This window comes from Martes martes (assembly GCF_963455335.1).
Source record: "Martes martes genome assembly, chromosome: X".
NCBI classification, from domain to species: Eukaryota; Metazoa; Chordata; class Mammalia; order Carnivora; family Mustelidae; genus Martes; species Martes martes.
In genome coordinates, this window is record NC_137897.1 from 37,863,117 (window position 1) to 37,888,151 (window position 25,035).

The 25,035-nt window shown below is 37.1% G+C and overlaps 1 protein-coding gene across 4 annotated transcripts in view; it reads left to right on the forward strand.

The window, feature by feature from the left end:
• Positions 1 to 16,974, forward strand: part of KDM6A (lysine demethylase 6A) — a 200,565-nt gene extending 183,591 nt beyond the window's left edge. For all 4 annotated transcript variants that reach the window (XM_080794729.1, XM_080794730.1, XM_080794731.1 and 1 more), the window contains 3 exons: positions 12,175 to 12,301; positions 14,790 to 14,960; positions 16,104 to 16,974. In XM_080794729.1, coding sequence (XP_080650855.1) covers positions 12,175 to 12,301; positions 14,790 to 14,960; positions 16,104 to 16,133 — 328 coding nt within the window. In that variant the 3' untranslated portion in view covers positions 16,134 to 16,974. The remainder of the gene's footprint in view (positions 1 to 12,174; positions 12,302 to 14,789; positions 14,961 to 16,103) is intronic.
• Positions 16,975 to 25,035: the final 8,061 nt, after the last annotated feature.

Below are 25,035 nucleotides of genomic sequence, written 5' to 3' on the forward strand. Positions count from 1 at the left end.
AATTTAGACCCCTAAGCTTTGCTTTATAAACGTCCCTCTTAAAACATAATCATTCAGCTGTTAACCAAAAACGTACTTTTCACCAGCCAACATTGTTGCTTTTCTTTCGTTTGTACTTTCCATAATTTAATGAATATTTGCTGATTGTATACACGACTCTAGGGTAGGCACTGAGAGGGTATATGTTTGTCTGTGTGTATCTGATGTAGGTCTTGTCTTGAAGTAAAAGTGCATATAAATAGATACATTGAAAGAAATACTACAACAGATCCCCACAGGATTCTTCCCAGCTCCATGGAATCAGAAAAGTCTGTATATTCTGGGAAGCAGGTAATTGATGTGAAGGGTAAAGATGTGGAGGCAGTGAAAGGAAAGAGGACAGAGGAATACCACCTAAAGCCAGTTTAAGACCAGACTGTCATGCCATCAGGAAGATGCTTCAGTTCGTCTACAAAGTAATGCATACCGTGTCTTCTTCAGTCCCGCACAGTCACATATTCCTCTGGTGAGGGAATGAATCTCTTTTCTTCACTTGAGCACCTTGTGAAATTGTTGGCTTATGTGGAGAGGCCCTGTTGTGCTATTACAGTCATACTCGGCATGGTAAGGCTGCTGACTGGGTGAGAGGCTCGGGGGAGCTCTCCTCCTGCCCAGAGCACCAGCAAGTGCATACTCACACCAGGTCATCTTTTCTTGCTCTTCTATCCCCAGCACCTGCCTCGCTCGCTCCTCTCTCCTGACTTCTTCCCTACTGGGTATTTGCATGATCTTAAACCCATATATGATATGACTCTGTTAACGTATGTGATGGTACATTCTAGCTTGAAGACAATGTGTGTGAGGAGTAGTAGAACAGGGTAGAGTTGTAGAAGTTCTTTGTGGCAGATCGTGCATTGTGTACCAAACATAAGTCTATTCTGTTAGCTTTTGATGGGTTTTTAACTAATATGATCTAACTTGGGTTTTATAAAGTTCTTTCTAGCAGTTCAGTAAACAGAATAAGATTTTGGATGGTAAGAGAAATGAGTGAATCAAAGATAGTTTGGGTTTTCAAGTCCGGGTTCTACGTGGTTTCAGTAATAATGCTAGTTAATAAATTGATCTTGGGGGGTGGGGGCACACGCCTGGATGGCTTAGTTGGTTAAGTGTCCAATTCTTGATACCAGCTCAGGTCAAGATCTCAGGGTTGTGAGATCAAGCCTCTTATTGGACTCTGAGCTCAGATCTGCTTAAGATTCTTTCTTCCTCCCTCTGCACTTCTCTCCCCACCACTCACATGCTCTCTGTCTAAAAATATATGTAAAAATAAAAAGAAATTGAGTTTGGTACTTAACTGAGCACTAAGAAACGTGCTTCCCAGACTGTATCTGAGTTCTGCCTCTCAGCAACCCAGTGTTGCCCAGGTGGTTAGAGCCAGAATTAAATGCTCAGAGCTGTCTTGTATGGAAGCTACTTGTATGTATCTTTGGCACAGGACTTCATTTTGGGGTTGTGGCAAGTTTGAGTAGCCAATAAAATAGTTGGATAGAGCTGTTTAGCGGAAGTTGTACGAAATACAGAACTCTAGAGAGCAGAGTTAGAGCTGGCAGACTAGAGGGTCTTCTATCTAGCCATTTGTGATTGCCTTGAAAGAAGGGGGGTGGGGAGTTGGCCACGGAGCTTAGAGAAATACTTCTATTTAAGAAAAGCAAATAGTGAACCAAATGAAGGTCAGAAGATAGCATGGGGAATGTATTGTTACAGAAATAGAGGGGGTCTTTTTCCACAAGCTTGACTTTGCTGTAAAATTGTACCCACATCATTGCTTTGGTCTTCAAGCCTAGTATCTTGCCAACGAAGGAAGTGGTATTGGTTTGTCCTAGCTTGCGAGCTATACCAATTCTTAAGTCATGGTTCTTCCTTGCTATTTCTTTCCTTGGCCAGAGTCATTGTCTTCATCTCCTGTCCACTCCACCATCCATAGCAATTTGGCTTCCTGCCTTAAATATACTCCAGGCAGTTCTCTTGCTGAGGTTACCAGTGACCAACTAAGCTAAACATACTAAAGGCACAAATGCAAACTTTCTTTAAAATCTCCCATTTGTACCTCAGATCTGACCCCCACTTAACCTTGTCAGCCCACGACCCAATACTGCATTTAGATGTGTGCTTGACTTTTCCATTATTTTTGCTACTCTATTTTGTAATTTTTACACTGCCCCCCTTTTTTCTCCTTGTTTGAGTTATCTTTTAGTAAGGCATTAACTCAGTATATATTGAACATGTGAATTGTAGGCTATTTTAAAAGAAAAAGATTATCAGCTCCATGTAAGAAGTGGAATGGAGAAGATATATATACAAAATAGTCCTCTTCCTTAACTTCCTGAATTACTGTTTTTAGTTCTAAATACTGTGACTCAACCATGTGTAAATTTTTGGGTCTTCATAATTAAGTATTAATCAGAAACAACGTAAATGAAATTTACCTTGTGCCTTCACATCCACTCACATTCAGCTCCACCCCGTACTTTTCATGCTTTCATATTTGTTTCATATTTATTGTGAACTGAGTTTGTGGTGTGATACTATGCTGAGGGAGAAAGGGACTTGATCACTTCTCAGGCCACTTATAATAAATGGGGAAATAGTGAATTAAAATACGGGATCTTTGCTTATGAAGATACTGGTTTAAAAAATGGGGGAACACAGAGGAAGGCACTTCTGAGAGAGGGGAACATTAAGGAAAGGCCTCACAGAAGTAGTAGTATTGTACCTCCATAGTCCGTTATCCTAAATCCCATAGGCCAAATGTGGTTTGGTATTCAGAATTCTTTGGGTTTAGAAAAGAAATACAGTGCATATATATTTTGTCCTTCTAGTGAGGTCTATGGCAGTATCCTGCAGTAAAACACAGTCACCCGTATGAGATAAGCAAAAACTATAAAAAGCCATAGGTCAAGCTTCAACACCAAGTGAGTTTATGCAAAATTTATGAAAAATTTGTGGGAGTATAGTAATAGATCATGTACCTATGTTGGCACCGAGTGATTTTATAACGAGAGAGCAGTGTTCTCTCCTGTTGCCCCCCTGCTAATTCCTCATTATCATTTTGAGAATGAATTACCTGTTACTAACTCTTGTTATTTCAACAAGTCAGCATTACTCTTAATTTTTTTCTTTGCACTTCCCAGGTTCAAATTGGGTCTTTCAGAGTCCTGCAATTCCATTAAGTACTTTATCTGAGTAAATCATGTGGTAATCTTTCAATTTCTACATCCTAGTTGTTTTACTAAAATACACTAATTTTCATTCTCCACTTCATGTTCTTCCAAGTACTTTTTGCATTGGCATGAGTCAATTCATTATCTTGATTATTACTTCCTTCATTTTATAATGCAGTAACCTTGACTTGAAAAGTTAACAGCCTAACTCCTTAGAAGAATTTTAGTGGAAGCTCAGTGAATAACTATCTCTTTTGATTTCCTTTAACTGTCTAAATGAACATAGACTTTATTCCATATACCCCCATATATTATAAGAAAACTTCGTTTCTCCTTCTTTAGCCAAACTTTTAAGTGTCTTTTTAGGTTTAAGCCCTACTTTGTTCATATTACTTGAAGAGTATAGATTTAAACTTATGTTGCTAAAAATTTCAGGTAGACTTCACATTGGCAGCAGCTACCAGTGGGAAGCCTTGAGAATTTTAAATCTTTTTTAGGAGTGCCTGGGTGACTCAGTTAAGCATCCAACTCTTGATTTTGGCTCAGGTCATGATCCTTTGGGTTTTGAAATGGAGTCCGGAGGTCGGTTCTGTGCTGGGCATGGAGCCTGCGTAAGATTCTCTCTCTCTCTCTCTCTCTCTCTCTCTCTCTCTCTGTCTCTCTGCTCTCCTGCCACTCCTAGCATGCTTGCATGCTCGCTTGCTCGCTCACTCTTAAAAAAAAAATAAAAAGAATTTTAAATCTTTTTAATAGTGATCAAATTTGCATGTTAGATCACTTGGCAGCAAGATTCAGCAATAAATGGAAGGCAGAAGATTTGGAAGAATAAATGAGAAGGTAGTTGAAGCAGTTCAGATAAGAGGAGGGACAAAGGTTAGAGGGTGATTGGGTGGTGGAGGTGAGAGAGAAGTCTGCCAGTGGGGCTTTTCCTTGGGTAGGCAGTGGGACATTTATACTTGTTGATGAACTGGGGGTAATAGAAGAAGAGAGGAAATGTTGTAGGTGTGGGGAGTGATTACCAGCTTGGCGGACGTTAGACAAGCAGAACTTGAATTCCTCCTGTGATGTTGTAGTGGGGATCTCTGTTAAGTAGCGAGATGACTGCATGGCTCTATTGCTGAGAAAAGGAGTCTGGTACACACATTTGTAGCTTTCACCTGGCTGACAGATAACCCTCCTAAGGTGCTGGCTGTTAAGTTTTCTGAACCATTAGCTATTTTTAAAATAGAACAATGCCTATACAAAGAAACGAATTAAGAAAGACTATCTAAATGTAAAGCTACTGACCTTTAACTCATTGAACTGTGATTTTTTTTCCATATGAATACCCTATTCTCCTTTAAAATTTATCAGATTTGCATTTAATGCATTGCTTCATGCCCCCACTCCCAAACTTGTTTATACTTTTCCTCCAACTTTTTATTTTGTAATTTTAAAAATCTACCAAAAGTGAAAGAATAGTACGATAAATGCCCATATAACCTCACCTGGAGTCATCAGATAGGTTTTTGTCACATTTACTTAGCCGTCTCCACATACGCATATGCACACACTTTTTGGACTGAGCCATATGAAAAAGTAATTTGCAAACATTATGACATGACCCCAAATGCTTCAACCTGCATCTCTTAAGAATAAAGATATTCTTGTGTAATCACAGTACTGTTTAACACATGTAAAAAATGTGAAATTCAATAGTAATTAGCTAATAAACAGTCTACATTTGAAATTCCCCAACTATGCAAAAATGCATTTTTGTAGCTTTTATCTCCCTGCTCCACCAGCCCCTATGATGCTGACACTGAATTCAGTATGTAATCGTTGTGTCTTTAGTCTCTTTGAAATCTCAGTCTTTTTACATGATTTTTTTCCTTTTTTATTTTCTTTTCTCTTCTCTTCTTCTCTTTGCTTTGCTTTGCTTTTCTTTTGTAGGAGAGCATACCTCTGTTTTATACAGAGTTCCACATTCTGGATTTGTTTTCTCAAAATTTTATTTGGGTTGTACATTTTTGAGAACTATTGAACATACTTTAAGTAAATGCCTATCCCACTTCAGTATAAACTATGTCATAGGTATTTTCATTAGTAGGTCTTGAGTGAATGAAGTTTTACTAAAATAGGCACTTTAAAAGCTAAAATTGAGGGTAGGGAGATTATTGATGCTGATTATCTTGAGTGAATGAAGTTTTACTAAAATAGGCACTTTAAAACCTAAAATTGAGGGTGGGGAGATTATTGTTGCTGATTATCCATCTTCATCATAGTATACAGTTTTTACTCTTTGGTTTTAATTTTTTTTTTAATTAATTTATTTATTTGACAGACAGAGATCACAAATAGGCAGAGAGGCAGGCAGAGAGAGAGGAGGAAGCAGGCTCCCCCCTGAGCGGAGAGCCAGATGCAGGGCTTGTTCCCAGGACCCTGAGATCATGACCAGAGCGGAAGGCAGATGATTTAACCCACTGAGCCACCCAGGCGCCCCTCTGGTTTTAATTTTAAACTAGTTGAGCTAAGAGAAACCTCATTCTTCGAAAATTCTTGATTCTCATTTTCAAATATTAGAGGTGCATTGCTGTGGCCTACATTTTCTCCCTATATAGTACTCAGTCTTAACTTCACTTTCATAAGACTCATATATTCGTTATGTTTTAGCATTGAAATATTCCTTTTAACAGGACCCTTGAAAAGGAATCAAATGATAGTGTAGCAAGTAAGCTCTGGAGACTGGTGGTACTGATTAGATTTCCCTGTAGATAACAGGCTTTCACAATACTTAGATTCCTTTAGATGCAGTTGAATGGTTTAATCTCAATAGTAGATAAGGCGAAGTCCAACAAATACGGTATAAATTGTTGCAATCTTGTTGGGCTATTAGCAAGTTAATGTAATGATAGTATATTTTCTAATACGTTGGAAACTGGTTCCTTCACCACCTACTTTGTTAGTTCCACTTAAATTGCTGTGATGGTAAGTAGTTCAGTACATTTTCAAATGTCAAAAACGGAATGCCAAATGTCCATTTTCCTCTGAAAAATTCAATGTTAGGAAGTCTCAGATTTAGGAGGAGCATATCAGATAGTATGCTAAGGAGTAAAAGGTTAATTTTCAGAATATACATTCTCTTATCAATTTCCCTGTAACCTGCTGAGTTACTATACATTCTAAATACACTAATACCTTATAAGCCAGTACCAGAAAATAAATTTTCTAAAATTTCAGAACTATCAAGTCCATTGAAAACCATTCCCCACAAACTTAAGTTCTTGTCATAGCATTTTGTCATACTTTTGACCACTTACAATGCACTCTTAAGATCTGTTTTTAAATGTGCCATTTTATATGCACAGTATTAATCCTTTATACTTCTCTGTGCCTTTTGTGTATATGTGATCATTATATGTTTGTTATTTTCCTTTCCTTTGTAATTTTCCTAAGTCTTAGGCTCTATGCTATTTGATATCTCAGTGAGGTATTATTACAGGCAGGGCAGCACTGTGTAGCTGTTGGGAGTCCAGTCTGCCTTCAGATCTCAGCTGCTCCATTTATTGGTCGTGGGGACCATGCACAAATCACCAAACTTACTAGCCTTTGTTTCCTTTTCTGAGAAAAGGGACTAATAATGGTATCTTTCTCATACACCTTTTGTAAGTATTATATGGGTCTTAGCATAGAGGAAGCACTCAGTAAATGATAGCTATAGTTTATAATTACTAATACTAATATTAGTTCTAGAAACCTCAGTCACCTTCTATTTTTCAGGTACAATATTCATGGACCTAGGGCAGTGGTTCTCAACTGTGGGTAGTTTGGTCTCCCCTCACCCCCCCTTCCTCAGGGCACATAGGGCAGTGGCAAGATTTGAACGGGAGGGGTACTGTGGATATATTGTGGGCAGAAGTTACGGGTACTGCTAAGCATCCCACACTGCACAGGACAACCCCTCACAAAAACAAATTTCCCCGTCAAGATAACAGTAGTGCCTCCAATGAGAAATCCTGACCTCATGGGATCTGGACTAAACACCTTTTAAATAATCTGTCCTATGTTCTTTTTGGTGTAATTATTATACTTTTAGTTGGCATTCATTGCACAATTTTTTTCAGATTAAAAAAAGACTCGGTTTAGTAATTATTTTTTAACACAGTTTAAGAATTTGACATGTTGAATTTAAATACTGATCACTAATTGCCAGACAGTAATCTGAGCATTTTATATAACACCTGTAATTCTCATAATAATAGTAATAGTTAGTTGTCCTCTTTTTGCAGTGAGGAAACTGAGGCACAGAGAATATGAAGTATGTGTGGAGCTGGGATTTGAACCCAAGCAGTCTAGTTCTAGAATCTGCTCTTATCCCCCCCCCCTTAAGCTTGCTTTCTATAGTCTCTTAAAGGCTTTTATCATAAAAATGTGATTCATGAAGTTGGTATAATACTAATGTCTGTTGAAAAATAATGCTATAAATTTTAGACGTTGTTTCCAATTTCATCACTTACGAAGTAAGAGGTTTGCACTGGTTCTTACTTCCTGATCATAAAAATCAGCAGAGGCTCTTGCCAAAATAGATTTCTAGTCTCTGTTCCTAACAAGTAAATTCAGAGCTGTATGGGAAGAACCCTGGAAATGTCTCTCACAGTGGCCTAGATGAATCCTCTGATCAGGCAAGCCCCTGACATCCTAGACTAGATTAGAGCTCTTAAAACTAACAACATTTTTGTTTTCCCTTTTTTGGTACATATTATAGATTATTACCCTATCTACATAATAAAACCTTTATCATAAGCACAGAGGTTTTGAAAATAGCTTAAAGCAAATTGTTCATTATTAACTCACTTTTCCCTTTGATTCTCATTTTTTAATGGATAAATGAGGTGTACTCCAGCTCTGTGGTAATGTCCAGTTGGCCTGATAATTGATTAAGAGGGTATAGCCATGAAGACCAGTCCATAGTTCGTATAGATCCTAATGCTATTATCCTGAGGTTGGGTCTTCTGAAACACCATTGAGTTAAATATACAGTGCTTTGTGAGAACACTGAACAAACAAAATCTAAAAGTTCTAAAACTTTGCATCCTCATGGTTAACATTTGCTTTCATACTTGATTTTTCCATCCAAGAGTTTAAAATTCTTAACTCATTTTATCATTGACTGAGACCTTGATTTTCAGCCATGTGGTTGGTTTAAATGAAACTGTTAGATGTCTTACTGAAATTTAGACACTCACTGTTGTAGGGGTATGAAACCCTGGGACAGGTGGCAAGTGTGTTTCCGGGGATTACATGTTGGCTCACTTTTCTTGGATGGCTCTTTAGTAAGAGAGATTGGTCAAGGCAGGGCACCTCTTGGTGTACTTTAATTTGTACCCCATCTGCTTCTTAGTGGCTAAGATTGTTACCATAAAGACTTGTTGTATCAAGTTAACCCATGTTTCATCTGTCTCCACGCTGGTGTTTGGGAACTAACTTTGGAAACTTAGTTAAGTTGCCTCTGGAATGTCTGAGTAGTCCCCAGTGTTATCTTCACTTCGACATAATGTACTAGCTTTATTCCCTTATTCTCCTACCCCAGAAACATCCCAAGATTAAAATCTTGTAGCAACAGTTGTTTGTTCCCTGAATAATCTCCATACTAGCTTTATTCATGGCATTCCTGCTCCCTGGAAGATGCCTTCCTCCCACCTCTCTTTCTTGCTCACGTCTAAATTGACAGCTTCTTTATGAAATTCTGTGATTTCCCATCTCCCCTCAGTGGAAGGTGAACTTCTTCCTTTTAGCATTCATGGCATTACTTTATCTTTTGCCCAGTGTATTGATTTATGATATTGTTCATAATTATTTGTCCTGTTATCTTCAGTTTTCTTACTCTGCTATTCCAAGTATATTTGCATTTCTATCCCCTATGTAAAGCAGTTTTACTAAAATTCCATCCCTCTTGAGGTTCCATCTTTGCATATGGGTTTTTGGGTGGATTAGATTCTACTGTATAACCTCAAATATAACACGCCCTCAATCAGCCTCTTCGTTGTGGTTTTCTTCCAAGCCAGAGCTGTCTTTAATATCCCCTGCCTTTTTGTGTAGTCTTTCATCCACGCAGCTAAACCACAGGGTCCTGAAACCAGACTGATCCTTAAAAGTCACAGAATTTCCTGCTTTTCTAGCTCCTAAAATCATTTCTGACCCTGTTTCTAAAATGTATTTGTTAAAAACAGCATCTTCTATCCTCTACATTTTTATACTTTTTGCTGGTGATTTATTATTTTGTTTTGAACAAGTTGCATTTTTAATTGCTGTAAGATAAATTTATTAAAATTCAGCAAAACTGAAGGGAAGAGGAAATGGCAGCAGTGATTTTGTTTGACTCTTAGTTTTTAGCTCTTCAGTACACTCAGCTGTTGTCCTCACATAAAACCAAAGCCTGAAAGCAGAACCAGATGACTGTTAAGTCAAGTCCTGAATAGTATCTGTGCCTTCCCTAGGCATCCTTTCCCCAAATGTTTTTATTTTCTATTTATTTTTCTCTACCCTTCAGTTGAATCACATCCTCTAGGACAGGCTTATTGCTGTGGGCTCCAGAAGAGCCCCTCTCTCTCTCAATTCTCCTTCTGTTCCAACTGCTACCTTTTGGAAATGGGAAGAAACAAAAAATTTTACTGTTAAGGGAAAAAACCAAAGGGCAAGGGGGAAACCACAGTTTGGTTATTTGTTGTCAGACCACATTAGTTGGACTGAAGATTTTTTAAGATTCCAGTATCTCACAAAATAAAAATTCTGGAGCTGTGATCCCAGAAGCAGCATATTAATGGCTTAGTATTTACTCTTAATGTAACTCTGGCTCTAACCCTTTATTGTTTGTAGGAAAAAAATACATACTGATTGCCTTCTTCTGGATAAAACTACCAAACGAGCTATAAGTTATAACTACATCTAACTGCCAAAGTAGCCCATAGCATTGGAGATAAAACTTCATTCGCTGAGTAGAGTGGAGTAATGCTCCCCAGAACCACAAAACCAGACTGTGCTGATAGAGCTTCAAGAATCTCATCTTCTAAAGAGACGAGGGGGATCAGGCAGGTAAAAAGAGACCAGAAAGAAGAGTACAGTGTGAGCTAGTGAGGGGAGGCTTAACATTTTGTTTTCCCAAACCCCTAGCCCAGCCACTTAAAAATTAGCTTCATAACATCGGTCAAATTGAGCTTCCCCGAGCCCTCGTTTGCTCATTGGTAAGATATGGAGATAAGAGTGCCTCTCACAGGCAGAGAGGGCTGTTGAGAGGTCTACATGGCATAACATGTCTGAAGCACCTCATGCCATGCCTCCTGTGTCTTATTTTTAATTATTTATGTACTTTATTTGTTATTTTATTATTTTTCTTTGTTCGCTCACATGAGAGCGTAGTGGAGTGTGCAAATCTTCCAAAAGTACCTGCAAAGTTTTAGGCATTATTTTCCTATGAAAGAGACCTTGTTTTGAAGCCTGGCTTGGCAAACTTGTTTAGTAAGATCAGTGGCTTCAGAGGTGAATTGTGTGTGACACAGAAAAGGGAAAAGGGAGGAGCAGGTACTGTTCAGGAGTTGGTGGCATAGTCTCAAGTTCTGTCTTCTCGTTCTTCTTTTTGCCATGATCTTTCTGCTTGCTACCTCCCCTGACACATCTCCCCCCAAACAGCTGTCCTGTGTTTGACTTGCAAACCACAGTCTAAAGCATTATTTTGCTTTTAAATAAGTTAAACACAAGAATTGCTGAAGCCAGATTAAGAGCGAAGTTCTTTGACTATGATACTGAAAAGATCTGCTTTTTAACTGTAAAGTTGCTATTGTTTAAGGTTTGTTACATAAATTTAACAGGTTTACATATATTATAGGTCAATATTTTTACCTTGGCTTAATTTACATGGGTTCTGATAAGTACCAATACTTTAACCTTGTAACTTAGGAAATAGCAAGGACATATAAATTCAGAGAAATCAAATGTGCTGTTATCAAGCTTTAAATTTTTCTTGTAAGTAATTGAATGTTTATCTAGCACCTACTATATGCCAGGCACTGTCCTAGGCAACAAATAAAACAGACAAAAACTTTGCTCTCAATTAGCAGTCAGTTGCTATAAACTTACATTTCCTTTTCTTTAGGGTATTTTCGTTGTCTGCATTTTAGAGCTGCAAAGTGCCTTAGAGACCATCTAGTCCAACTTCTCTTTCAAATGGAGAACCCGAGCCACTAATGCACAGGAGAGTAAAAGAGACTTTAGCAGACAAGTTCAAGTAATGACAGCAGACTGTAGGAAAATCAGCACAAATTGTGAGAATTCAGTACTGTTAGCATCATAAGTATGAATTTAGAAAAGGTATAAGTTATAAGAAGAGTTCACTTGTGTTAATATAAATGAAAGATTCTGTATTATCCTCAAGTTAAAATCAAGTGATGTCTTTTTTCTTCTTTAATGCTATAGTGAAACCAATTTCGTGTCATGCAGTAACTAAATGTATAGTTTTCTTTGTATAGACTCAAACTTTTCCAAAAGCAGCTGTACAAGCTGTTGCTGTTTCTGAGTGTCTAGGTAGTGCTGACAGAAATAATGTGCCTTCCTGCCTTAATAGAATCATAGCACTTGAGATTTGGAATTTAGACCCCTAATGTCAAGGATGAGGAGATTGACTCGCAAAGAGGTTAAATTTACTTGCCCAAATAAGAGCCAAATCTAGTGACTTCTATTTAAGCAAGGAGTCAGGTTTTTATATTAAGATCACTGTATTTTGATATTCAGATATCAATTAATTTTCAACTTTAAGTGATACAGTTTTGGCATCAGACTTGCTGAGCATTGGCCTTATTTTTTAAATAAGAGAATATCCGAGAAATTGACAAAAATTGATGAAGTTGCAGATACTAGAACCAAGTCTCTAGGAGTATATCTTTGATGCTAAAGATATACAGTATTCTGTTGCTGGTCACAAATAATTTTTCCCCCATAATAGGTATTGTCTTCTGAGAACTCTGAAGCAATGTCAGACATTGAGGGAAGCTCTCATTGCTGCAGGAAAAGAGATTATATGGCATGGGCGGACAAAAGAAGAACCCGCGCATTACTGTAGCATTTGTGAGGTAGGTAACTATTGTTGTCCAGGGTTGTTTTATAAAGCCTCTTAACTCTCTACTTTTGGTTTCTCTTGGGCTACTTTTATTTTAAATTTATAAATTTGTAAGTCTATAAAATTTATAAAGAGTACTTATACTCTTATCCTGCGTCTTACTGAAATTGGCATTATATTCAATCTTGTTATTTTCTTGTTACTTAGCTGTTACATTAAAATTTAGTCTCATGACCTACCATTTCACTAACAGTGAATTAACTCTAAAAGTAATTATGACGGAGTCATTTATCTGGTAGATGTTTAACAAATGATAATCATCAAGAAGTTTAGTCTTGAGATTTTAAACTGGGAATAATCCAGATGTAAGCTGATGATAGTAAACTGAATGTAATGTAGTTCAGTATAGCTCCAGGCAGATTAATGCTCATGCCTCTCTGGTGCAGTTCATAGAACATTGGTCAGTCTTCTGTGGCCAAGGCTTGCAAGAGAAGCAGTAACAAATACTAATGTAATACCTGTTCTGAAGGAGTTTACATTCTACTCGGAGAAGACAAATTATAAACAACTAATTGTAATGTACATGGGACTGTGGTGAATGCAACAGAATGAATGAATCTTACTGTTAGGATAACACCGAGGAGGAAAATGACCTAATTTTCACTTCTAGTATTGGCATAAGAATTCCCCAAATTATTAACATTTGAGTCCATCCTTGAAGGATGAGTATGACTTCAGTGGGCTAAAAAGTGATGAGAATTGGAAGTGGAGCGAATGTTGTTATGAGCTGTAGGCACAACATGGGAAATGAAATGGCTTGTTCAGAAAAGGGTAAGTAGTCTGGTGTGGCTGGAATACAGACTATACAAATTCTGCCTACAAGTTTAGGTGGGAGGAACCTTTGCAGAGCATCTCAAATGATTTTAAGGAACTTGATATTTATTCTGAGGTCGTTGAAGCCATCAAAAGATGTTGAGCAGGGGCGCCTGGGTGGCTCAGTGGGTTAAAGCCGCTGCCTTCGTCTCAGGTCATGATCCCAGTGTCCTGGGATCAAGCCCCGCATCGGGCTCTCTGCTCAGCAGGGAGCCTGCTTCCTCCCTTCTCTCTCTGCCTGCCTCTCTGCCTACTTGTGATCTGTCTGTCAAATAAATAAATAAAATCTTTAAAAAAAAAAAAAAAAAAGATGTTGAGCAGGCAGCCACCACGTTGGATATGTGTTTGAAAGAGAAATGTGATTGGAGAAAAATGGAGGTAGGAAGCTGTTGCAGTGGTTTTAAGAAAGATTTGTTATCTTAAGGCCTACATGAGATTGCAAAGGGACTATTAAGGAGAGGAATTAAAAAAATATTTAGAAGGTAAAATCCACAAGACAGCTCATTACATGGGAGAAGTAAGGGACGGGTTGAAGAATGCTCACAAATTGTCTGGCTCAGGTCACCAGGTTCATGTTATTGCCTATTGATAGTAATGGTAAAGTCGTGAACACTGGGATTTTAATTAACACACTGTTCAAAGAAAATAGGAGGTGATGACAGGTTTCTGTCATTGAATAAATTCAAGGATACACCAAAGCCAGGAATATCAGTGATCCATTCCAAACATTGAAATTCTATATTCTGACATTGACTTTTATTTGAAATGATTGACTCCATCAGCTGTTTTAATGTTGTGCAACCTGCAAAGTTAAATCTTTGAGAAATCAGATAGGTTGTGGTTAGGTTTGTTATACCTCAGAAAAAAACCGAGATGAATGAATAAACTTTTCAGAATTTCAGAATGACTCCTGTCCCTTAGTGTTATTTTTTATCCCACCTGAACCATAGCAGCTCATCAGTCTTTCTATAAAAGGTATTCTGTAAAAGGTATTCTGTATTATTTCTAAAATCATGCTATACTCATGAATGTACCTTTTGCTTATATGCCTGTTCCTTAACATGAGGCTTATATCTGAATACTCACTGTCACTTACCTGTCAGTTTCCTTGTCTGTAGTAATCAGATTATATTTATTCAATGAGTGTGTTTTGAGGTTTGTCTTAGCACTGTGCTATGCTCTGGAGGTACAAAAGTGAGTAAAACATAGTCATCTTTGAGGAGCTCAGTCTATGGGAGAAAACCACTATCCACACCCAGTGCTCTGTGATGAGTACTGTTACAGAGAAGTAAATGGAAAGTAATAATCACTTTCTTCTGATTGTATACCATTATTTCAGATTTAAAGCAAAAACTGGCTGACCTTGATCAACTTTTAAATTAGGCTTTTGCGAGTGGTTGTAAAGGGTTTGTCATTTGCATTACCACCCATGTCTTTGGGTTTGGTGCAAAATAAACCTGGTCTCTTAAAGATTCTCAAACATGGGCATGTTTGTCTTAGTACCTACTCTTAACCAGAGATCACTGTCCGCAATTCCATGTAAAGTAGAATTCTGTGATTATACTAAAACAGTACAATAAATAAATACCACTCTCTCTCTTGAACTCTTTTTCTCTTGCATAAAATAGGTGGAGGTTTTTGATCTGCTTTTTGTCACAAATGAGAGCAATTCTCGAAAGACCTACATAGTGCATTGCCAAGATTGTGCACGAAAAACAAGCGGAAACCTGGAAAATTTTGTGGTGCTAGAACAGTATAAAATGGAGGACCTGATGCAAGTCTATGACCAATTTACATTAGTAAGTGAAATCAGCATGTGAGTACATACTTAGCTGGATAGGGAAGCAGCAGTGTTTGTTCTGCCACCTGATAAGTAGGAGGTAATGAAATATTTAAATTTTCCTTTTGCTTGTTAGATACTACATGAGGAAATACTCATATCATTCCCCTCTCCTTCACTTCCAAGTGTTTATGCCTGTAAAATTGGCATATTTCATTTTCAGTTTTCTTCCTGGGTGAGTCCAAGCCTAAATGATGTCACCATAATTACATTTTAAAATCTTTCTGTGCTTTTAGAACACTATCCTATCCTTTATGCCATTTGATTTCAGTTGATAAAATGTGTACATAGGGTTAGTAGCATCCACAAAATGATTCAGTAAGTGTGGTCTTAAATAGACTTCTGCTTTTAGAGCTAATTATATGTATTTAAAATTCTGTCCTTGCCATAAGTATTAACCTTATGGGAATATTTGATGGAGCTTAACTTCTAATACATTATATCACCTTATGAAGTTCAGGTATACTTACAAATATTACACAGTTTTTAATTTTAAGCAGCAAATGCTTAGATGGAAGCATTTTACTCTAGCACATCAATACTTTCATGAATAGAAACAAAAATATGATTTATGAATTGTTGATTTCCTCCAGTACTTTTCTCTGCATATATGATCAAAAACCGAATTATTGAAATTTAGCTCCTAGTTTCTCTTAAGTGGTCTTTAAGATTGCTTCAAGAAGAAGAAAATTATCCAGAATATGTTAAACAAAATATATTATCTTGTTGAGATAGCTTCTGAAGCCAGTCACTAATGAAATTATAATTGATTTGTGAAATCATTTTCCGTAAGCCTTTTTTTTTTAAGCAATCTAAAAAATGGTCAACCTAATAACATCCTAAGAGCTTTTGACTAATGCGGGAAGTACATAAAAATGTGGGCACACTGAGTAGAATAATGGCCTTAGACCCTTAGAAAAATTGGCCACACGGGAGACAGTAGTAAGGGAGGTTCTGTGTTGACATTGTGTAGCAGGCTGTTAAACTTTCTTTTGAGAATTGTTCCTTCCCCTACCTTCATAAGCAGACTGTGTTTGTAGCCTTGAGCTAGGGAATGCTATTAACCGTTTGCGTGCCAAAGTAACATACCTTTTATTTTCAGGCTCCTCCATTACCATCCTCCTCATCTTGATATTGTTCCATGGACATTAAGTGAGACCTTTTCTGCTATTCAGGAAGTAACTCAGTTCTGCACCACTGGTTTTTGTAGCTATCTCGTAAGGCTGCTGGCTGAAAACTGTGTCTATGCAACCTTCCAAGTGCGGAGTGTCAACCAACTGGACAGGAGAGAGCACTGCTCCTACTCCAGGACTCTCACAAAGTGATCAGCTGTACTTTAGAAAAAAAATAATAAATTCCATGTTTTGTATATATCTGACAAAACTGGCAACATCATACAGACTACTGACTTGAAAACAACCTCTTTTATATTTCTCTATTTCTGGGCTGATAAATTGGTTTTCATCTATCTTTTCCCCTTCAGAATTTTCCTTGGAAAAAAAGTACTAGCCTAGCTGGTCATTTCTTTGTAAGGTAGTTAGCAATTTTAAGTCTTTCTTTGGTCAACTTTTTTTTAATGTGAAAAGTTAGGTAAGGAACTTTTTTACTGCTTTTATGTTTTTCTGTCTTGTTTTGAAACCATGATGGTTATTACACTTTTGGTTCCTAAATAAAATGTTTAAAAAATTAACAGCCAAGTCACAAAGATAATGGATTGCACATAGACTAAGGAATAAACTTCAGATTTGTGATTTTTGTTTCTAATCTTGATGTAAATTTACACTATTTATAAATACATATTTATTGCTTGAAAATATTTGTGAATGGAATGCTGTTATTTTTTCCAGATTTACCTGCCATTGAAATTTTAAGGAGTTCTGTAATTTCAAACACTACTCCTATTACATTTTCTATGTGTAAATAAAACTGCTTAGCATTGTACAGAAACTTTTATTAAAATTGTTTAATGTTTAAAGAGTTTTCTATTGTTTGAGTTTTAAAGAGACTTTATGTACAGTGCCCAGTTTTTGTTCATTTTTCAAATCTGATTATATATATTTTATATATACTTATGTATGTATATATAATATATATAGAAATCTGGATATATATGTATAAAGATTTAGAACTTAAATTTTTCTCGTTTTAAGTTTCAACATCTATGGTAGATTTTTGAGGTGTCTACTGTAAAGTATTGCTTACAAAAGTATGATTATTTTTAAAGAAATATATATGGTATGTATCTTCAAGACCTAAAATGTCAGACTGGTTTATTGTTAAGTTGCAATTACTGCAATGACAGACCAATAAACAATTGCTGCCAAAACATAGTATAATAGTAGAAAACAAATAGTGATTGAACTTAAGATTTTAAAGGGAATGTTACATGGGCTTGATAAATTTGTACATCGCTAAGTAGAGTTTTATGTGGAAAAAAAAGGTCTAGATGAAGGGCTCTATTTTAGAATGCAAATAAATTAAGAGGCTTATTTTTTAATGTTAGGCAATTTTGAAATTTCATGCTTTCCTGCTTGCATGACGTGATTGGGGTGTTGGGGGGAGAGTCTACAAATCCATATCTGGTAAAAATACAGCAAGCTATATTAGCATTAACAAGTCACTTCTAATTAACGGTAGTATTTCATTTTATAACAATGGTACCTTGCATTTGGCACATACTCTCTTTTTATCACACTGTTCTTTATAAGATTTTCTAGGAAGCTTTAGTGAAAAAGCATAGAGAATGCTAGAAATGGAGTTATATTTATGACTAAAGAGAATTTATAATACTGTCTTGGGAAATGCCATGCTGATTGCATTAATCAAGTATTTTTGTTCAGATAGTTTTGGAGTATGTTGTCCTCCTAGAAACAGTTCGAAGGCTTGAAAGCATGGAGATATTTAATTAGTTAATTTGGTAAATATTGAATATCTACTAGCAGCAATCATCTCTCATTTATAACTTCAGAAGGAAATACTTACAAATCTATTTTAGTTAAGGTGCAAGAGTGCTTGTCTAAGTGCTGCTTAGGATTTGTAACCACTAATATTTTTGAAATAAGACAGACTTTTTTGCAAATAAAAATTACAAGCCAACTATCCAGAAGCAAAGATTATAAGAATGCTAAAGATACACCTAAATGTTGCTTAACCAATTCTAGTTTATCTTACTGACACAGTGTCTTATTTTCTATGGTTTTATCAAGATAGTTTATTGCCAAGATTAATAGAGGTTGTCTGACATTTAGGAGTAATTTAATGCTATTTCACCAATACATACTTGTAAGTTTTATGTCAAGAATAATACTTGCTCAGCTTAATCTTTAAATGGGTAGAGGATAGGAGATAGAAATCAAACACATCAACATTGCTCTGAAGTATAACTAGATAAATTCCTATGTAAACTGCTTTCTTTTCATCTATTTAATATCCTTTATAATTTACATTTTTCCGGTTTCAGAAGAAATAGAAATTTCTTTTTACTGCTCTATGTATAGGTAAATCCCATTAAAAGCACACTTTCTCCAGATGCCTTAATAACACCCATTGTTTAGAGAAGAAGCTAATTACAAAATGTATAAAAAAGCAGATGGTGATCCAGACAGTGGGAGCTCAATCATATTCTTTTCTCTTTGTAACCAGTTAAATAGGAAATCATGTACCATCAGTAGAGCAGTTCAACTTGCTTTTTAACCTATTTATGTTAATTTAAAAAGTGGCTTTTTCATTTTGAATTACACCTAAGTCGGTTTCTAAAAGTAGTAAATTGACACAGCCTTCACAATTTCAACTGAAAGCTAAGATCACATGATACAATGAATTTAACTGAAATGAAGTGTCTGCTTCTCGGAACCTAGTCATTAAGTCTTTAAATTATTGTCATGTGTATTTTCATTTAGTCAGTATATTTAGCATCTCCTAAAAGCAAATCTAAGATGTGATCCCTGTCCTCTGTCCTCTCCACACACATCTAATATAGGAGATTGATGTAATACATCAGGCAAAACCTAGAAGAAGTAACAAGAGGGGTAGTATCAGGGCCTGTATTTTAGTGTGGTTTACATCACACCTTCCTAAGCCAAGAGGATTTGGCCAGGGGATTGGAGGAGCACTAAAAGAAAGGGCAGGAAGGCTCCAAGATGTGGGAAAGCTGCCTCTGCCATGAGCGGTGTTTATACTTTACCCTGTACTTAATATGGAACCGTCCATGGGATTTAAACAAAAGAACAGCACTGAGTTGCAGTAGTCTTCCTGCCTGTTTTAACACACTCCATCTATCCTGTGGGTTGCTGCCAGAGGATATCTCCAAAGCAGGGAAATCTAGGGGAGAGAGGATTTGGATTTGAGCTTTGGATGTTGGGAGGTTGGAAATAAGAGCACAGACTGGGAAGATAAAGTTGAATTCCACAGGACCCATAAGATGTCTTCAAGTGAGTGGGGTGCTTCTAACCAGAATAGGGAATACAGAAGTGCGGTTCTGGAGGCAGAAACTTAACGAACCCCTTGTAGGGCATTTAAGTAGTTGGAATTAGGGAAGGCCTGGTCTGGAACCATGTATCTGCTCTTCATTGAGGTGGTGCTTAGAGCCAGAAGAGATGATGGTATGATCCAGGAACTGTGGTAAGGAGAGGTAGACCAAATACCCACTAAGGAATGTCACATATAAGAGAAAAGGAGATTGCAAAGGAGAAGAAAGCTAAACCAGCCAGGGTGTTGGACAAACTAAAGCTTTTGAAAAATAACCACATTGTGCTGCAAAGACGAGGATTACAGGGATTTCTTTGGGTTGGCACAAGATGGTTGGTGACATTTGCCAGAGCACCTCAGTGGAGCAACAACCTAACTGCCGTGGGTGGGAAAAGGTATTGAATTTGAGGGTGGGGGGTGGGGGGTTGTCTGGTCTTTCCAGGATCTCTAGGTGTGAAATTACATGGGTCTTTGATGAACAGCAAACATAGCCAATTACAAATATTTTGTATCACTGTCCTGGAGTGCTTTGCACAGTAATAGTTTTGTATTATATGTTGTGAAGCAGTCCATGTGGTATTCTGTTTTTGAAAGGAAAATGGACTTTTTTAGTCCATTTAGAACAGGGAAATGAGGATGGTATTTTTTAGTGTGGCCTACAGATATCTACCATTTACTGACAACCTGTGCAAAGCACAGTGCTAAGTACTTAATATACATTCTTTTTAGTCCTCACAGTGACCTTCCGAGTTGGGTACTGTTGTGTCTCCATCTTACAGATAAGTAAACTGAGGCAAAGAGATCCTATAACTTCCCCCAAGGTTTGTGGTCAAGTAAGTGTTCAAGCCAAGATTCCAACTGTGATGATGGAGATCCAACTCAGAGAAATGCTATTCTACCTCCCACTGCAAAGAAGTAAGAATTGCTGAGTGCTTACTCTGTAGTCATGCTTGAAAGAAACTTTTCATTTGAAATATTTCTTTAACAAGAAAAAGAGGTCTTTAAATTTGATAACCTATAACTAGGCTAACCATATCTTTTATTATAGTCCAAACCAGAACCCTTTTGAGATCAAAAGGGGCATAATTAGTACTTATTAGGATAGGGCAGCAGCCATAAAATGGGGGCTCTCCTGGGCAAGCTGGGATGTATGGCATAGTGCTTTAAAGTTGGTTTCAGAAGAAGCAGTTGCAAGTAGTATTGACCTCCTCCCGACATCATACTCTCAGATTTTTGCACTCTTAGGATGGAAAGGAAGCATGGGTTTGTGCTGCCTTAGGGTCCACAGTTGTTGGAAAAGATGGTGAATGATAGGGAGAAGATAAAAGCAATGGGTTTTAGGAAGTGGAAATGATAGAGGAAAGAGTCCTGTTAAGTCTTAGTGATGGCTCCTGAGTTGTTCTAGTCCTAAAGTCAAATAATGACACTTGAAGAAACTGACAAGTGTATAAATAGAATATTTTCGATACAAAGATTAATAGGCATTTTTTTTCTAAGTTCAGTCTGACTACCATTTACCTGTCTAGTTTAAGCTGGGAGTCTGATTTTAACATATTCAAAATATGATTTCTAAGTGTGCCAACCTGAAAAATACATGGAGTCAGAGTCCGTTTTCTCAGGATTTCAAAGCCATTCAGTGCCACGTAATTTACTCCCAAATGATTAAACATGTCTTGATATGAACAACAGAAAGATTCCTGATGAACTTAAGGACTATCCTAAAGTACTTAAAACCATGTGTGTCTAAGTATATGATGACCTTAAATAGATTAAGGGTATGATTAACACAAAGTAGTAACTGAACCACAGCTACTACCCCAGATGCTCAGATACAACATCTATTAAGGAGTGTAACAGGAGAAAGGAAGAGAAAGCAAACACTGATTTTGTAGGTTTATATAGTTAATTGTAGCCAAGCATTCTTTAGCGCTCCACTTTGTGTAGAATAATACGTTTGGCAGAATGAAAGTAGATGAGAATGTTATCTTTAGGAAACTTGATATATGTGATTTAAATGTCATTATCATTAAATGTACTAGATGCAAATTTTGAGATGTGTGCACATGAAAAGGATTCTATGTTTAATAAATGGAAGTCGGTACTCAAATCTATGATCAACAAGATTTTCTGAGTTAAGGTACTAAAAATAATTGGTGGGGTGGGGAGGCGGGGAAGTTCAGAAATACCTGTGATACTGATGCATCAAAAATTTCAGTAAGAAGGAAAAACTAGAAAGTGCCAAAGACTTGAAAACACAACTGTATACAAAACCTGGATCATTTTTAAATCTTGATCAGCCTGCAAATTACCCTGCCATAAATCCTTCTAAATCAGATGGAGCTCGCAAGTCCATGAATTAGAATTCCTCTGTAAGGCCATCTCTCTCTGTTCCTCCAGATAAGGCCAGTCGCCTCAAAAGCTTCATAACTAAAACCCACTGAAGAGCTGTGGGTGAACAGTGGGTAATCTGCTAGTTAACACTGAGTGCGATGCTAGCGCTCTGAAACTTGGATTTTAGGCTTGCTTCAGGCTCCATATAGCCCCCTCCTTCCCTACCTCCCTTCCTTTTGACTTAACTTTGTTTTAAAAACATAATATTTACATGGTTAAAAATGTAAAACTATATTGAAACATACTTTCAGAGAAGTCTTGTTCCCATCCCTTTAAGCACCTTCAAATTTTCTCCACCCACCACCTATAAGTAACCATTTTTAATTCATTAGCTCATATCTCCTGTGTTTCTTTTTCCAAAAGTAAATAAATTGGAATGTATAGTCCCATTTCCCTTCTTTTATACACAAAATGTAGCATGATCTGTGCACATTTTGGCACCTTGATTTTTTTCCACTGAATATATCCTGAAAGTCATTATCAGTTCATGGTGCTCCAGTGTTTGCATGTGCCATCTCTCAATGATGGACATTTGGGGGATGTTTCCAATCTTTTGCTATTTCAAATAATGTCTCAATGGCCTTATGTAGATGTTGTTTTATATTTGTGGAGGTATATCTTCAGGGTAAAATCATAGATTACTGGGTCACAAGGTAAGTGTGTATACAGTTTTTCTCAATATTGCCCTTCCTAGCTATATTGTGTTACACTCAACCCTAGCAACATATGAACAAGACTACTTCTCCTACAACCTTGCCAATAGACTGTATTGTGGAACATTTGGAGTTTTGCAAATATAATAGGTGAAAATGGAATCTTAGGGTAGCTTTATTTATTTATTTATTTACTCTTAAGATTTTATTAATTGTAGATACAGTGAGAGAGAGCATACAAGCAAGGCAGAGGGAGAGGGAGAAGCCCGCTCCCCCGCTGAGCTGGGAGCCAAATGTGGGGCTCTATCCCAGGACCCTGGGATCATGACCTGAGCTGAAGGCAGACACTTTTTTTATTTTTTTTTAATTTGAGAGAGAATGAGTGAGAGAGAGCATGAGAGAGGAGGAGGTCAGAGGGAGAAGCAGACTGCCCAAGGATCTGGGAGCCCGATGCGGGACTCGATCCTGGAAGTCCAGGATCATGACCTGAGCCGAAGGTTCAACCAACTGAGCCATCCAGGTGCCCCGAAGGCAGACACTTTAACCAACTGAGCCATCCAGGTGCCTCCTTAGGGTAGTTTTAATTTGCAATTCTTTAATGACAAAGGTTAAGCAATTTTTCACGTATTTAAGGACTATTTGTCCATTTTCTAACCCCAATCCTTTTTGAGATATGGTTACATAATACAGTAAGCTAGACAGACCTTAAGTATACAGCTGGATGAGTTTTGGCAAATGTGTCCATTATACCCTAATCAAGAAAAATGCATTGTCATTGCCATAGAAAGTTCTCTTGTGTCCTTTTCCATTCTGTTCTCTTCCTCCCTTGCAGCCCCCAACCCCAGGCAACCACTTTTTTTATTTCTATCCCCAGTGATTAATTTTACTGTTTTTAACTTCATAAAAACGGAATTGTGCAAAAAAAAATTTTTTTTTTGTATTTGACTTCTTTCACTGGGCATAATTTTTTTTTGGTAGGTTTTCCTTTTTTTTCTTCATTTTGTTTTATTTTATTTCTTTTCAGTGTTCCAGCATTCATTGTTTATGTAGCGCACCCAGTGCTCCATGCAATACATGCCCTCCTTAATACCCACCACCAGGCTCACCCAACCCCCTACCCCCCTCCCCTCTGAAACCTTCAGTTTGTTTCTCAGAGTCCACAGTTTCTCATGGTTTGTCTCCCCCTCTGATTTCCCCCATCTCACTTCTCTTCAACTCCCAGTGTCCTCCGTGTTATCCCTTATGATCCACAAGTAAGTGAAACCATATGATAATTGACTCTCTCAGCTTTACTTATTTCACTCAGCATAATCTCTTCCAGTCCCGTCCATGTTGATATAAAAGTTGGGTATTCATCCTTTCTGATGGAGACATAATACCCCATTGTATATATGGACCATATCTTCTTTATCCGTTCATCTGTTGAAGGACATCTTGGATCTTTCCACAGTTTGGCAACTGTGGCCATTGCTGCTATGAACACTGGAGTACAGATTTGAAATTCATTTATGTTGCTATCAGTAGTTCCTTCTTCCTTATTGTTGAGGAATATTTTATTGTATGACTATAACAATGTATTTTATCCATTCTCCTGCTGATTGACATTTGGGTTTCCAATTTTTGCTACTAAGAATAAATATAGCTGGATCATAAGATAGGTATATATTTAACTTTATAAGCAATTGTTGGACATTTTTCTAAACTGGTGGTACCAGTTTATACTTTCACCAGCAATATCCGAGAGCTCTGGTTGCTCTGTACCCTCAGAGATATTTCGTGTTGTTAGTTTTCAAAAGCTTACCCATTCTAGTCAATGTGTGGTATCTGATTGTGGTTATAAATTTGAGTCTATGTTGATGACTAATGTTGAATGTCTTTGCATGTGTATACTGACCATCTGTATATCTTTGTTTATGAAGTGTGCAGATGTGTGGCCCACTTAAAATTGGGTTGTCTTTTTGTTATTGATTTATAGAAGGTTCCTTTTATGATCTGCTTAAAAGCCATTTGTCAGATATTCGTATTACAAATATTTTTCCCAGCCTGTGATTTACCTTTTCATTTTCTTAATGGTGTCTTGATGAATAGATGATCTTAATTTTGATAAAGTCTAGTTTACCCATTTTTTTATGGTTAGTGGTTTTTTTTGTGTGTGTACTGTCTAGGAAATTATTCCCTAACCTTGGTCTCGAAGATACTCTGCTCTGTTTTCTCCCTTAGGGGAGACATTAAGGTCTGTAAATCATCTCAACCTAGTTTCTATGTTCTATAAAGTCTTTCAAGCAGGCAGTGTAAGTTTTCCAAATTTGTTATTCTTTCTCAAAGTTGATTTGGCTATTCTAGGTCTTTTGCATTTCTAGATTAATTTTAGAATTAGCTTGCCAATTTCTACCAGAAAAATCCTGCTGGGATTTTGACTGGGATTACATTGAATCTATAGATCCATTTGTGGAGAATTGACATCCAACAGTATTGAGTTTTCTGACCCATGAAAAAGGCATATTTTGTCATTGATTCAGACCT